This window comes from Solea solea, chromosome 1, assembly GCF_958295425.1.
Source record: "Solea solea chromosome 1, fSolSol10.1, whole genome shotgun sequence".
NCBI lineage: Eukaryota > Metazoa > Chordata > Actinopteri > Pleuronectiformes > Soleidae > Solea > Solea solea.
In genome coordinates, this window is record NC_081134.1 from 10936985 (window position 1) to 10950655 (window position 13671).

The 13671-nt window shown below is 42.6% G+C and overlaps 1 protein-coding gene across 1 annotated transcript; it reads right to left on the reverse strand.

Annotated features, from left to right (window-relative positions):
* Positions 1-1809: 1809 nt before the first annotated feature.
* Positions 1810-7767, reverse strand: prss56 (serine protease 56). The gene is made up of 14 exons (XM_058639490.1): positions 7483-7767; positions 6256-6414; positions 5875-6129; positions 5460-5649; positions 5254-5362; positions 5012-5168; positions 4736-4878; positions 4492-4651; positions 4193-4381; positions 3872-4063; positions 3555-3760; positions 2645-3209; positions 2448-2554; positions 1810-2356 (listed from the first exon to the last, which is right to left on the reverse strand). Exons 1-14 carry the CDS (start codon positions 7580-7582, stop codon positions 2183-2185), a joined length of 2706 nt encoding a protein of 901 aa, XP_058495473.1. The 5' UTR covers positions 7583-7767; the 3' UTR covers positions 1810-2182.
* Between the last annotated feature and the right edge of the window lie 5904 nt (positions 7768-13671).

A 13671-nucleotide genomic window follows, 5' to 3' on the forward strand; every position in this document is an offset into this window, starting at 1 on the left:
AGTGTATTTCCAGTACTGCATAGCCAGCTGTCACAACACACACACACACACACACACACACACACACACACGCACACACAAGCACACACACACACACACACACACACACACACACACACACACACATTGACTCCCATTCATTTGGACAACCTAACTAAAGCAAGAAACCTAAACATAACCATAACGAGTCAATGCCTTACCCTAACCTTAATCTATAACCACAATTCAAATCTTAGCCCTAAACACATAAAAAAAAAACACAACCACTTCCTCAGAAATGAAGTTATACCTCATTAGGACCAGGTTTTGGTTTCCATGAGGACTATTGGTCCTGACAAGGTCAGTGTTTATGTCAAAAAAGGTCCAAAAAGAGGTAACAAATACAAGTACACACACACACACACACACTAATGACAGGCCGCAAATGGGTCAGCAACCTCCATAAAGCCGGGTCAGTCATCACGGAGAGTGTGCTGTAAATGGCTGAGACTTATCACCTGTTCTCTGGTTCACTGTACTATTTTTTTTTTTTTTTTTTTTGAGAAACCTTTGTGTCTCACAAATACAAATTGTGTGGCTGCATTGTTGTTCGCATCTAATCTCCCCGTCTGTTATTCTTTCACCGTAGAGATCACAATTAGCTGTGGCCTCTACTGGAAAAAGCTGTTAAACTAGCTTATTATAGATCAACGTCCTCAGAGTGTCTGTGGTTTGTCTCTGTGTGGACGCGTGAATGACAGCAGACAGGTGCCGAAGACAACGACAATGCAGTATGCTTGTATGCTGTGCTGCGACACTGGAGTGCAGCCATGGGTACAATGCCTTCTCTCTGTGTGTGTGTGTGTGTGTGTCTATAGTAGGCTGTGAGGACACATTTTGATAGAAACTTATTTTTGTGGGGACATTTTGACCTTGTGGGGACAATTTTGGTGGTCCTCACATCGCTTTAGGGGTTAACACTTGGTTTCAGGGTTGGGGTAAAATTGGGTTAAATGTTAGGGTTAGGGGCTTATGACTATGATTGTCCTCACTAAGACTGCTGTATAAGAATGTGTGTGTGTGTGTGAGAGAGAGAGAGATTCCCACACACTTATCAACACAAGTTAGGGGCAGAAGTTGATGAGTTTAAACAGAGGTGTGTGTGTGTGCGTGTTAAATCAGATGAAGCATTCCTCATCCCGACTGATCCATTAATTTAGAACCTTAGCTGGGCCAAAACTACCCAAGAATAGTTGTAAGATTTCAGGTAGGAAGTCACTTTTGATTTATTTTGGCTCTTCAGTCCGATCACCACAGACGTAGTTGCAGACATTGGTCGACTCAACACACAGCTATGGCTACTGAGACTGCAACGTGAAGGTGTCACTTCCTCCACAAACAGCTGCCTCTACTTACGATGTTTTGACAGACAAATGCGTGTCTCCAAAGGTCAGTCTCCGATTATAACAACCCGTCCTGGAAATAAGAAGGGAAAGCGGGGAGAGGAGTGGTCACCACAGCACAGCAGCTGAGGTGTTTATGGTAAAGATTAGCCTTTACAGGGTCAAAGGACTGAGGTCAATCTGGGGTCATGAAAGAAACCAAGCAGCACTGAAACCTGTCCCAAGACAGAAGGTTTGGATGTGAAATACTGCAGGATTAGCATGATTAATTAGAAGCTTAATACAGCTTAATACAGAATTAGTACAGATGACTATACATATATGTATATATATACACGTGTATATATATATATATATATATATATATATACATATACATACATATATATATAATATATATTTATATATATATATGCAAAACACCAAATCATGAATAACATTTATTTTTACATAATGTAAAATGTATATATAAACGATTTATTTTTACAAAAATACAAAGGCTTTTTCTATACAAATAAATATATTATGCATCACAATAACATGTGTCATATATACAGTCAACAGGCTCAACCTTTGCGAAAGACAATGACAATATGGATTTCTCATTCCTCATTTTGTACAGATTCATAAGTTAGAAAAGGACGTGTGTGTCTCCAACCAATCCATAATTGGGTCGATACATTCATGGCCGTGTTTCCATTTAGAGGCAGGTAAAAACAAAAGGATACAACAAAGTTTTTTTGTTTTTTTTATGCCTCGCTTTGTCCCGTGACAAGAGTCTTGATCTCTTTACTGTATTTTCACGTCTTGAGAGCCTCCAGTGCCACAGCAATGATCCTCGGTACGCTGCGGTAGAACGACTCATTCTCCAGACCGACGAGCGTGTAGAAGGTTAACGGTCGTCCTCCCACTGATGCTCTGACTCGAGCCTGAAAAAGTCCCCGGTCATTCTTGGAATTCAGATCAACTAACACCTAGACAAAAGACAGACCCCATGAAACAAATCAAATGTTATAAACTGATGGGAATTATTGTTCTCCACCACTTTACATTTACTCTTTTTACCTCTTGGAAATTCATGTGCAGGTTTTTGTTTGGGATGTTTAGGACCCAGCCGTAGGATTCTTTGAGTTGGTTGACTTGCTGTGAGGATTCTCTCACTCCAGGACAAACTACAGCAAAAATAAAAACATGTAAACATGAAATATGGTACATTTATAAAGGATGTAAAGGAGGTTGTCAGCACAGTTTTCGGCACATACTTTTCCCACTGGCTCCAGGTGTCTGCCTCTTGCGGCGGCTCCTGTAAATTCTCTGAAGACTTGGAGCTTTCACAGCATGCACAGTTTGTCTGAGGTCAGCAGAAATGTCTGCATGGTCTGTTTCAGCAACTGTGTGTAGGATAGTTGTGGACTGAACTGGAAGAGGTAAAGCTAAAGACTTTAATTCTGCTTCGTCAACAAAAGTAGTATCCTCAGATGTGGTGCTCCACGCCACATCGGGAAAATCGTCTCTATCTAATGAAGTCTCACTTTGTGACATATCATTTGTCACGGTCCCATCTTGTGTCCTTAATTTCTGAATTTCAGTCATCAAAACCTTGAGAAGTGACCAAGGCTCCTGAGATTCCTCAGATAAGGACCAGGAGTTGTCGTGGATCACTTTCCCAGGGTAGGACGTGGGATAGATGCTGGAAGACTCTTTCTTCAGGTAGTCAGTGTCCAGGTGCAGGACGGGAGGAGCAGCTCTGGAGTCAAGCTTTGAGCGCAGAGCTGCGATAACAGATCTATATTGTCCTTCTAGTTGATGCACGGAGGAGTCGTCTGTCTGGAGGTGAAAATACAGTTTGATATTAGTATTAGCTTAAATTAAACCCACCCATGCAATTTCATTTAATACAAACATTTACCACGTTTACTTCCTCTTGCTCGTGTGAAATGTTAAAGCTGCAGTGTGTAACCTTTGATGACTTTTATGTGTTATTATTCTGAACAGAAACAGTGTAAAATAGTTTAGAATTGAAGAGTTTGAAAATTGTGGACATGTTTATATTTAAAAGATACATGCACACTACAGTTTTAAGTCTACAAATCTTAAGGGCTGATATAAAACTCTTTTGATATATATATATACTGTATATAGCTGTGCTTTAAATATCAATTAACAATCCACCTGTAAAAAAATGCTGTGCTCCTTTAGCGCCGGTAAGGAGGAGACGTCTGTGCTCGTGTCAGAGAGCTGTTGTTTGTCCAGGTCCTCCGCCATGTTCTTCAAGTATTTCTCCCAGTCATCGACCAAAGGGCCAACCTCTTCAAATAAGGCAGGAGGGACTGGAGAAGGACCCTGCTCTTCAGGCTCCACAGCTCCACCTAGCTGTTCTGCAAACAATGAGGCAACTATTAAAACCAACTCCTGAAGACCAACAACTCCAATAAACCTAGTGAAAGAAAGTTGTACTGTACACATCTATAAAGCTGCCGCTGATGTACCTTCAATCTGTGCGAGGAAGTGGCTCACGCCCAGGTCTCTCCTCTCTCTGGTGTGAGTGAACGCTGTGCTGTAGATGTGTTCCACAAGCTGCGGCAGAGTCTGGGTGAAGAACGTCAAGTCCACCTTGTCCCTGATGTAGTCCTCTGCTCTCTGAAGTAGGTCCAACAGGGTTTGCAGGAATGAACGCATCTCTACGCGGAAGGGAGTGGACATTAGTTCAGAAACCTCTGCATTACAGGGGCATTTTTACAAAGAAAAAAACAAAACATAATACAGTATATTCATACTCGACCAGGGTATTTGTAAAAATGATTACTTACGGCATTTCTTGAAGCGCGTGAGGCATTTGTCCTCGGCCATTCGGCTGCAAGCGCTGGCAGATTGGCCGCGGGGACAGGCCAGGGTGTAGAAGTGACACATAGAGCTGAATTCTGACCTTTGTTCCTCTTCTGTCATTTCTGTTGTCTTCAAAAGCTCTGGACATGTTGGCTCCCGGCTCCCAGATGACTCTTAAAAACAAAAAAAGTATTGATGGAATAGTATTTATTTAGTATTATAGGGTTATACATATTTTAATATTGAGATATGCTGTACAGTGCTCGTCAAAAATATAACTCACTCTGTATCTCTGCCTGAATCCAGTCAGAGTAAGCAGAGACCCGTGTGTAGACCCCAGGCTTGCCCTTCTCTCCACAGCCGTCTCCCCAGGAAGTGATGCCATGGAGCTGGAACCGACCAGAAATCCGGTCCTGGTAGATCAGGGGACCTCCAGAATCTCCCTACAGGTTGGAAGAGACATCAAAATTAAAGTTTTATATGGTAAATTAAGGTTTTGTCAGATTAGTAAATGCTGGTCTACACACCTGACAGGAGTCAATGCCTCCAGAGAGGTATCCAGCACACAGCATGGTGTTGGTGACCAGCTCTTTCCCAAGCGCACTCTTACAGGTGCTCTGAGGCAGCAGGGGAACCTTCGCCTCCATCACAACATTAGCAGATGGTCCGTCTGGAAATATAAAAGTGCACACAGAAACATTACATGTGGAGTTGGATGAAGTATGATTTAACTTAATGCAAGAAAACAGAGAAAAGCAAAGCTTGCTGACAGAAAAGTGAGACATCATTTGTCTTCCACTCACCCTCATAGAGGGAACCCCAGCCTGCCACCAGACATGGGCTGCCAGTAGGGGGCTCCGTGCCAGAGGGGAGACACACAGGAGTGACATGTTCAGACAAAACCACTGGTGATGTCAGCTCCACCAGGGCGATATCATTGTTAAATGTCTTTGGATTGAACTGCAGAAGGAGGAGAGAGTTTGCTTTATTTGTTGTAAGGAACTGATTTCATGCTGATTTTTGATTTCAGTTGAGCGGTAATCACCTTAGGATGAGGGATGATGCGGTTCACTTTGAGAACTTGCTCATCAGGGTCAGTCTTGGTGATGTCAAACTCCCCCACCACAGCCGTCCAGTAGCTCTCACTGCGACTGCTGCAGAGGTCAGGACAGAAGGAGAGGAAGGATGATTTCAAATGCTACAGATCAAATCAAAACTCCCTCTTTCTCTGCATCACACATGAAAACGCACCCAGCAAAACAGTGTGCAGCAGTGACCACCCAGGAGCTGTCCACCAGAACCCCTCCACACATCAGACTACCATCCACCTGCAGGTTGACCAGCCAGGGCCAGCTGCCCGGAGGAGCAGGGGAGCCGCCCACAATCCTGGAACGAGGCTGAGTGACGTTTTCCACCATGGATGATCTCTGACCACACACTGCTGCTGGGACAGAGAGACATTGATAGTTAACAAGTGTAACAAAGCCTCTAATCTAAGTGGAAAAAAAGGATAATCCATATGCTCACTGGCCACTTTATTGGGGAAAAACTGGTTCAACTGCTTAACACATATCACCCAATCACATGGCAGCACATTCTGCACCTAATAAAGTTGAGTGTACAAGTAAATGCATGTTTTTATCAAGTGATCTTGTGTATCTCTTACCCTGAGCATGCGTCTGAGTAGCAGGTTCCAGGTTCTGCATCGTGTTGAGCAGACTGCACTGGAGGACATGGGCACTGCAGCTCTCTCCCATGATCCTAATACAGGTCTCCTTGTCCAGGTCACCAGGCGGACAACGGTGCTGGTAGTATGCACAGGCCTGGCTCAGAGCCCAACTCCGCTCTGCCTCATCTTGAAGTTTCTGGGCCTTAAAGATGATGTCACAGCTGGGCTCTGATAAGGCACTGGCAGGAGACACTGTGGGACAAAACGAAGGAACTGTGTGTTTTTACGATACACAAAGTAATCATTCAGTAGTGACACTGGGCAGAGTGGACGAAAGACGTTATGGGATATGGGAATTAAAAGTGATGCTGTACTTACAGCAGGATCCTGACAGTTGCCCACAGTCCTGAAACAAACAGGGAGCACAACCCCTGCAGCCGGCCTCAGACTGACTTCTCTCAGACGATGCACGTTCGAGTGCAGACAGGGCACTGGTCATGGCAGCCTCGAGAACCACAGTGCCACGATCAGACAGTGCTGCAGGAGAGGACAGGCAGAAGAAGGAAGAGGTTTTATTTATCTATCAGCCGTGCCACTCAGTATTGCATATACCTCGGACATCATCAGTAACCATTGTTACCGTGAGAACTTTGTGACATCCTGGACCAATAACACACTGCAGAGGAATAGGTCTTTAATTCTGACAAAGTTTTGAAAACCTTAAATGTAGGATCTGCTGTGTGAACATTACGTTTGTATGTGAGAAGTAACTTGTCTGTGTGCGCGCGGGTGTGTGAGTTGCCCCCTTTTTCTCATGCTGCTCTTTGAGTTCATTGGCATCGCGTTGGGGAAGCACACTGGTGACGCTCCTACAGACACACACACATCAAATGGGCCGCCGGCCCTGCAGCCCCCCCCCCTGTGCCGCAGCACATCACAGGATAGGCCACGGACAGCAACAATGCTGATTGAAGACTTAATTAGAAGGCCAGGGCTGAGCGGGCAGAGAGAGGCTGGTGAGGCAGGGACAGACCCTGGGGGCACGGGCTGGCAGCCCTCAGGCAGCGAGGACCCTGAGACCCTTGTTCTGACAACTCTAAAAACACACACCGCCATCACTAACTGTTTGTATGAAGGTTCTGCTGTGCTCAGCACTTTGGCCACAGACGACCAGATGTCCTCCACCAGACAAGTTATTCTGCTCTAGTTTTATGACAGCTCTGCATGAGCAAGTGACAAAATGATCCTTTTCTGTAATGCTTTGTAAAGCAGTTTAGGCTGGTGCTTAGTCTGGAGTTTCTCTGCATTATAGGACGCATGCAGTGTTGGAAACCTCCTGCTTTAAGTGTATATTTATCCAGACATAAGAACAATTATTAAGAAAGTGCTGTAGGTCTATAACACAAGGTCAAAGGTCCAACTTGCAAAAGATGTGCATGACACTGAAATCAGGATCGCCAGATTTGAGCTTCTAAAGATTTTATTTCTTATATTTTTAATTGGTTATAGGAAGTGAGACCAGATTTATTGTTTTATCTCAGACATGTACTGTTGGGCTGACTCTTAACTGAGAAATTATAAAAGTTTAGAGAAAAAAAAAACTACCTTTCAGAGCACTCTGGGGCATCCTGTAGACCTCTCTTCTTGCCGGGGCTCCCAGCAAGCAGTCCAGCCCCATAAACAGCAGTGAGGTCAGCAGCAGCATGGCTTCACAGCATTAGACCCCCCCACTTGTCAGTGACAACAGGCTGAACGCGCAGAAAACAGGCGACACGGCTGAAGAGGATGCAGGAGAAGAGGTCTTTCAGGTCCTGATTGTTTGGTGGCTCTCTAACCGTCTCCCTCCTCCTGACTCGCTGGGCTCTCTCCCTCACTGTGGAGCAGGGCATCTGTCTGTAAGTTTACTTAGACGAACAATAGGTGGCTGGAGTGGTCCCTGATATATAGAGAGCCCCCAGGGGAACACTAGTAAGAGGGAGGGGGATCGGATAGGAAAGAGAGGGAGGGAGGGAGGGAGGAGGGGGCATAAATGCTCCCATGGCCAATACACAAACAGATGAATTCATTAGGACTGTGACAGCAAATCGGGTGCAACTTGCCAAGGCTGGACATTACAAAGAGGTTTGGTTCTATGAAAGGAGACAGAGGGAGGGAGAGCTATACGGATTGGGAGGGGGGGAAAGGGGGAGGACAGTGTGATTGGCTGGGCGGCAGTGAAGGGGGTGTTGTTTGAATTAATTAATGTGAAAGACAAGAGGGAGAAGGTTATGCAGATAAGGATATGGGCTGATGTGACACAGGAGCGGAGCAGTGGAATGCACTGAGACAGAAACATCGCCAACGGGCATCTGAACCTGAGAGTGTGAGTGTGAGTGGTGCGTGCAGGAGATGGAGGGAGGTTGAGTGACGGAGTGAGTGTGAGAGAGTGAGAGAGGGAAGTGTCTGCCATTCTGCGTGTCCCCTCAAAGAGAGCATTGTCTCCGGTGTCCCTCTGAGGATGCCCACATCAAAGCTGTCCGCCGGGCATCACTTGGCCGCCGCCTCCATTGATCACTTACAGTGCTTTATCCGCCCCATTAAAATATTGTCAGTTCACATCACTTTTGTCTTTCTCTGCTGAACTCAGCTTTTGTTACATAAAGATACGTTAAAAGAGTGTTTATGAACATGAGATATTTTTGAGGGTCAGAAGGATTTATACATTGAGTTCTTGTCACGTGTCCAGCCACAACCAAAGGGAAAGTGACAAACTGACACAAAACAGTTGAGTCTCTTTCCTGCAGAAATAACCTGCTTGAACAATGAACTAATGTAGTATTTTTTTATTTTTTTATTCAAATAAGAAACAGCCACAGAACATATCTAAGTGAATTGACTTTCTTTACATAGCTGTATTGTTACTGTAGCTTGTCATCTGGTCTCATCTGTCTTGATGAGACCAGTTTATGAAATGATTAATGAAGGCCATGTTTTGTCTTGGTTCTGGGGTCACAGAGCAAACCTGACCCAAATGACCTTAAGTGGTCTGGATGGCTCATAGTGGGCCACAAGGTCAGAAATGTCCTTTGGGCCTAAAAGTGACGATATTGACTCAATTAACCAAAGACACTTGGATCACTGTGTAAAAAAGAAACAGAACTTATTCTGTGTAATCACAGTGAATTGTATACCAACTGAACAGAAATGGATTCCAGATATACATGCACTGACAACAGAGACTGTGTGCAGTATGTACAATAACAAACCTCATGATCAACATCCAAATAGCTGTAATTCAGTATATATATATATATATCACTGTATTATATCATCCTTGTATTGCTAAATCATCTTTATGCAAAACAGAAGAGACAAGCCAAAGCGAGCGGCAGCCCAATCTGGCGTTGCATTATCAAAGTGCGCTGTCCACGGCTGCCACAAACCAGTGCTGACAACAACATACAGTACGTGTTGGAGCGAGTGCGACCGTGTGTTTATTTTTCAGCAAAAGTTTGTGCAGCCAAGTCTGGCTGCACAAACAATCACATGCAATCACATGCACGAAGGAAAACAGCCTCAGAACAACAAAACTTTGAGCGATTGATGCGATGAAGAGGTTAATGTTGTTTGCTTTTCAGGTCTATCTTTCAGACTTCTGTTAGTGTGTGTGTGTGTATATGTTTTGCGATGTGCATGGTGCCCCAGCCCCCGCCATGCACCCATGTGGCACAATGGCGCGCAGACACAGGAAGATCAGAGTGGGAACTGCATAAGACAAACAGGCGGCACTCTTTGATTCCCTCACTCCCACCATCCATTTCCCTTTGATGTCCTTTGATTAATTTGCCTTCTGCTCACTCTTTCCTTCATCTACGCACAAAGCTTTGAGAACTCTGCCTCTCTTTTCTGCTCTGCTGACAACCAGTGATGTTCTTGCCGTACCAAGTCTTTTCCTATAGTGACTGCACTGTCAATTATTAGCACTGCTCGTGCAAAGAGTAATGTCTGGCTGACTAAACTGTAAGAACTAACCAATGAATCAAGAAGTGAGTTATGAAATGAAGTGTTTAGTGATTACGTTTATGACTGTGAATGAGCAGGATCTCTGCAGACAAGAGTCCAGTTTACTAGATTTTAAAAAACCCAAACATCTTTTAATCTTTGGTAAAAGAAGGTTCACCAGCCTACAGAGCTTACCTTATGAGTAATTGCAATAAAAGGGCATCTGGAAATATGAAATGACTCACCGTCTGTCCCTGAACACAGACAGTTTTAGTTTTCCCTGACTGTGACATTTCGAAATGTGCTGATCAATATGTCACAAACATGAATGATGGTGAATTGGTGCTAAGGTCCCTGAGTGAGTCGCATTTTGACTGATACATTATGTGCTTACATATTTTATTTTATTATATTTAATTTGTAATGTTTAATTAAAACGTTTAGTACATTTTAAACTAGCTACTTTTATACTTACATTTTTAGACCAGAAATGTTACTTGTATAAGTAAAATGATATCAAAGTAGTGGTACTTTTACTTAAGTAGAATATTTCAGTGCAGTTTTCACCTCTGGGTTTAGGGTTACCTTGTATTTTTGAAACTTTAATTTTCACTGTCCTGTGATTAAGCATTAACAGACACATTTACAGCACATTAGATAGAAATGTTTTTTGTTTTTTGACAGTTTGTCCATTGCAGAAAGTGATTGTCGAACCTAGTAATTTGGCAACCTTGCTGCATGGTTTTAAACAGCAAGTGGCAAATCAGTAGCTAATTAGACAAATGTGACAGATAAACCCTATATGAGCCTTTATTTGTCTCTCACATAAGAACGTTTGAAAACAAGTGAGATGTATGTCTGTGTTTGAAACAGCAGTGATTGGACGAGCTTGAACTGCAGAAACTCATGTGAATGCACAATCGTCATCAGCTGAAGCGTCTACGGGTTCTTTACTGTGAGGAGCACAGTCTCATCACTGACCGGCTGCTGCATCGAGTTACACAAAGACAAATCTGCAACACAAAATCACACCACAATAAGAAGCTGAATAACTAATCGTGTTGAATAACACCCATGAAACCATTTCTCCCATTGTTTCAAAGAGAAAACAATTGAAATGTAGGTCAGTGGGGTACGCAAGGCAAAAGAGGCTCCCAACATTTAGACCCAGACAAGAACCCCTCGACAATAGTCAGGCAGAAGTAGCTCACGTGCACGGGCCTGTATTGGGTCATTATTAGGCATGTTGCTAATTAGATCTATTATGATATCAACAGTCACTTTAACTGCCACTAAACACACAGTTATCACACACTGCTCAATCATGGAACACTGAATTAAAGTGGAAAAACTAAAAAAATAAATATATATATATATATATATATATATATATATATATATCATTTTCACTTTATTCACTTCTGAAGAAGACAATGTGCACACATGTATTGGAACTTCTTTACATCTGCTCATGGATGTAGTTTACCTGCAAGGAGGCTGGTCACACTGTGATGTGTCTCAGTGAGCTGTGGTTCATGAGCTGGCCTCTTTGCACATGCTCATATTCTGTCCACAAGGGTTTGGACACAGCGTCCTCTAAAACCACAAAAAACAGAAACAATGTGAGAACCATTTCTTCCTTCATCCTTAACGCGCACAACAATATACTGTACAGGCATATTTGTGTTAGAGGTGGATAACAATTTGTGGTATATTGTGATATATGATCGTAAAAAATTAATGACATCAAACGGTGAGACAGCAGATTGTAATAAACGGAGGCCCCACCTCCACTGATCCCTCCTTTTTCTCTGCTCGTCAAGGAGACTGTACAGAAAGGATGTGACGCCTCTTTAATTGTGTAGAAAGCATTTGCTTTGAAACATGAAATGCACAATCCGACTGATGTCAGTAAAGCAAGGCCCTCGCCTGAAAGGCATACTCTGATTTTTCATTTTAAAAGGGATTGTATTCATAAAAAACATACTGATACATATCAACATATTCAATTTCTGCCAATAGGCCCTAAATGTCACACACTTGACCTTTAACTACTCAAGAGCCACATAAGAGGAGAAACTGTGATCTGAATTAATGATTATTTATCCACTTCAAAGAAAACACATTAGATAATGTTATTCTGGGTAATTCCATCTTTAGAGACAAAGTGGCAAAAAAGAAAACAAGACGTCTAAGAGTATCAGAGCAAACAAAAAAACATCTGTTTTTAATATGTTCGGACATATACAGCTGATGAGGACAAAAAAAGCCACATACAGTAACTCCAATCCAAGGCTGACATCTAGTGACACAATAATGAAACCTCATTCTTTTTTTTTCTTCTTCTAAGCCAAGAACTCCTTACATGATTAAAAAAAACAACTTATATCAGGTGAAGAATGACTGACGCGAATGTGTCTTGCGGAGAGAAATTGGAATACGTCCCGTTATATTTCTCTGCAGAACAAAGCAGACACAAAAGGCCACTTGGGGGCAGCATGGGACACTGGTAACAAGTGACCAGTTGAGTGGTTTACCTATGGTTGACTTGCCCCAAATCAAAACACAACACCAGGCTGCTGCTGCTGCAGCCACAGCACTCTGTATCAAAACAAACAAACAAACAAACAGTTGAGTGCTCCTCGTGCAGCTGAAATATCAAAAGGTGGTCTCCTGCTGTTCTGATCTGACTCACCTCTTTTTCATCTTCCCATCTTTCTCTCTCTTTGCACACACACACACACACACACACACACACACACACACACCACTGCATTAATGCCCATGGTCTCTATTGGCTCTTTTTGTGTCATATACTTTGAAAGAGATTCAAATAATTACTTTGACATGTTTAAGTCAGGACAGTGTGACAGTGAACCCACATGCACCCTGAAACTGACCAAGCTAAATGGAACTCAGCCGTCTCACATTTGATCATTAACACCAGTGACTCTGATAATGTGGCCTGTCAACATGGGTGCGATGCACATGAGCAGGCACCTGCTTAAATATTCCTGTTACCTCCTCATCCACAAGTCCTGTGGCTGACTAGGATCAAAGCTTACACCTAAAAAAGAAAATCCATATTCACTCACTTCTTTGACAAAAAAAAAGTAGTAATATTAAATGATATAATTTACCTCATGAGAAAACAGCGAAGGACAGTATTTTCTGATGGAATCAAAACTGTAATTCAGTCGTGAGCACATAACAATAAATATCCACCTTTGCTATTGTTCTGTTTTTATTCTCCTACGTTCCATCCACTTAACTCTAAAATAGACAGAGTATTAATTAATGCATTATATATTTATTCAACTTTATTTAAGCGGGTAAATCCCACTGAGATTAAAAAAAACTCTTTTCCACAGGAGACCATGGCAAAGATTAGCAGCGTCACATAAAAACACAAATAACAAAGTTACACAGTTAAAACACAGAATAAAAACAATGACAAATGAATAAACAAGGTATGATAAAAAAAAAATACTAAAAACAAGTACATGTGATGAAATCATACCTCAAATATGGATTTAAAAGCACTCAATGAAATCAATTCTGTCGTTTTCTAAGGAACAGAAAGCAACAGATTAGTAGAGGAGTAACAGCCAGCACTTCGATGTGCATTCAGATCACAAGGCAGTAGACCAATAATTGCCTTATAGAAGAGGATGTACTAGTGGCTGAGCATGTTTAATGTCATCAGGAGCAACAAAAGAAACTGTAACATAAGAAAAGTCGTTTTCTTTCTTCTTCCACTTATGTAGTGTGTAGGAAAAAGCCTGTGCATCTTCTCTTGTCTCACCTCCTCAT

Excerpts from the sequence above, each read along its gene's own strand:
- prss56 (XM_058639490.1), bottom strand. The coding sequence starts at position 7,582 with ATGCTGCTGCTGACCTCACTGCTGTTTATGGGGCTGGACTGCTTGCTG. Across the intron at positions 5,363-5,459 it reads GCTGCACACTGTTTTGCTGG|CAGTCGCAGTGAGAGCTACT; the intron begins GTGCGTTTTCAT and ends TGACCTCTGCAG. Across the intron at positions 3,210-3,554 it reads AGCACAGCATTTTTTTACAG|ACAGACGACTCCTCCGTGCA; the intron begins GTGGATTGTTAA and ends TTTCACCTCCAG.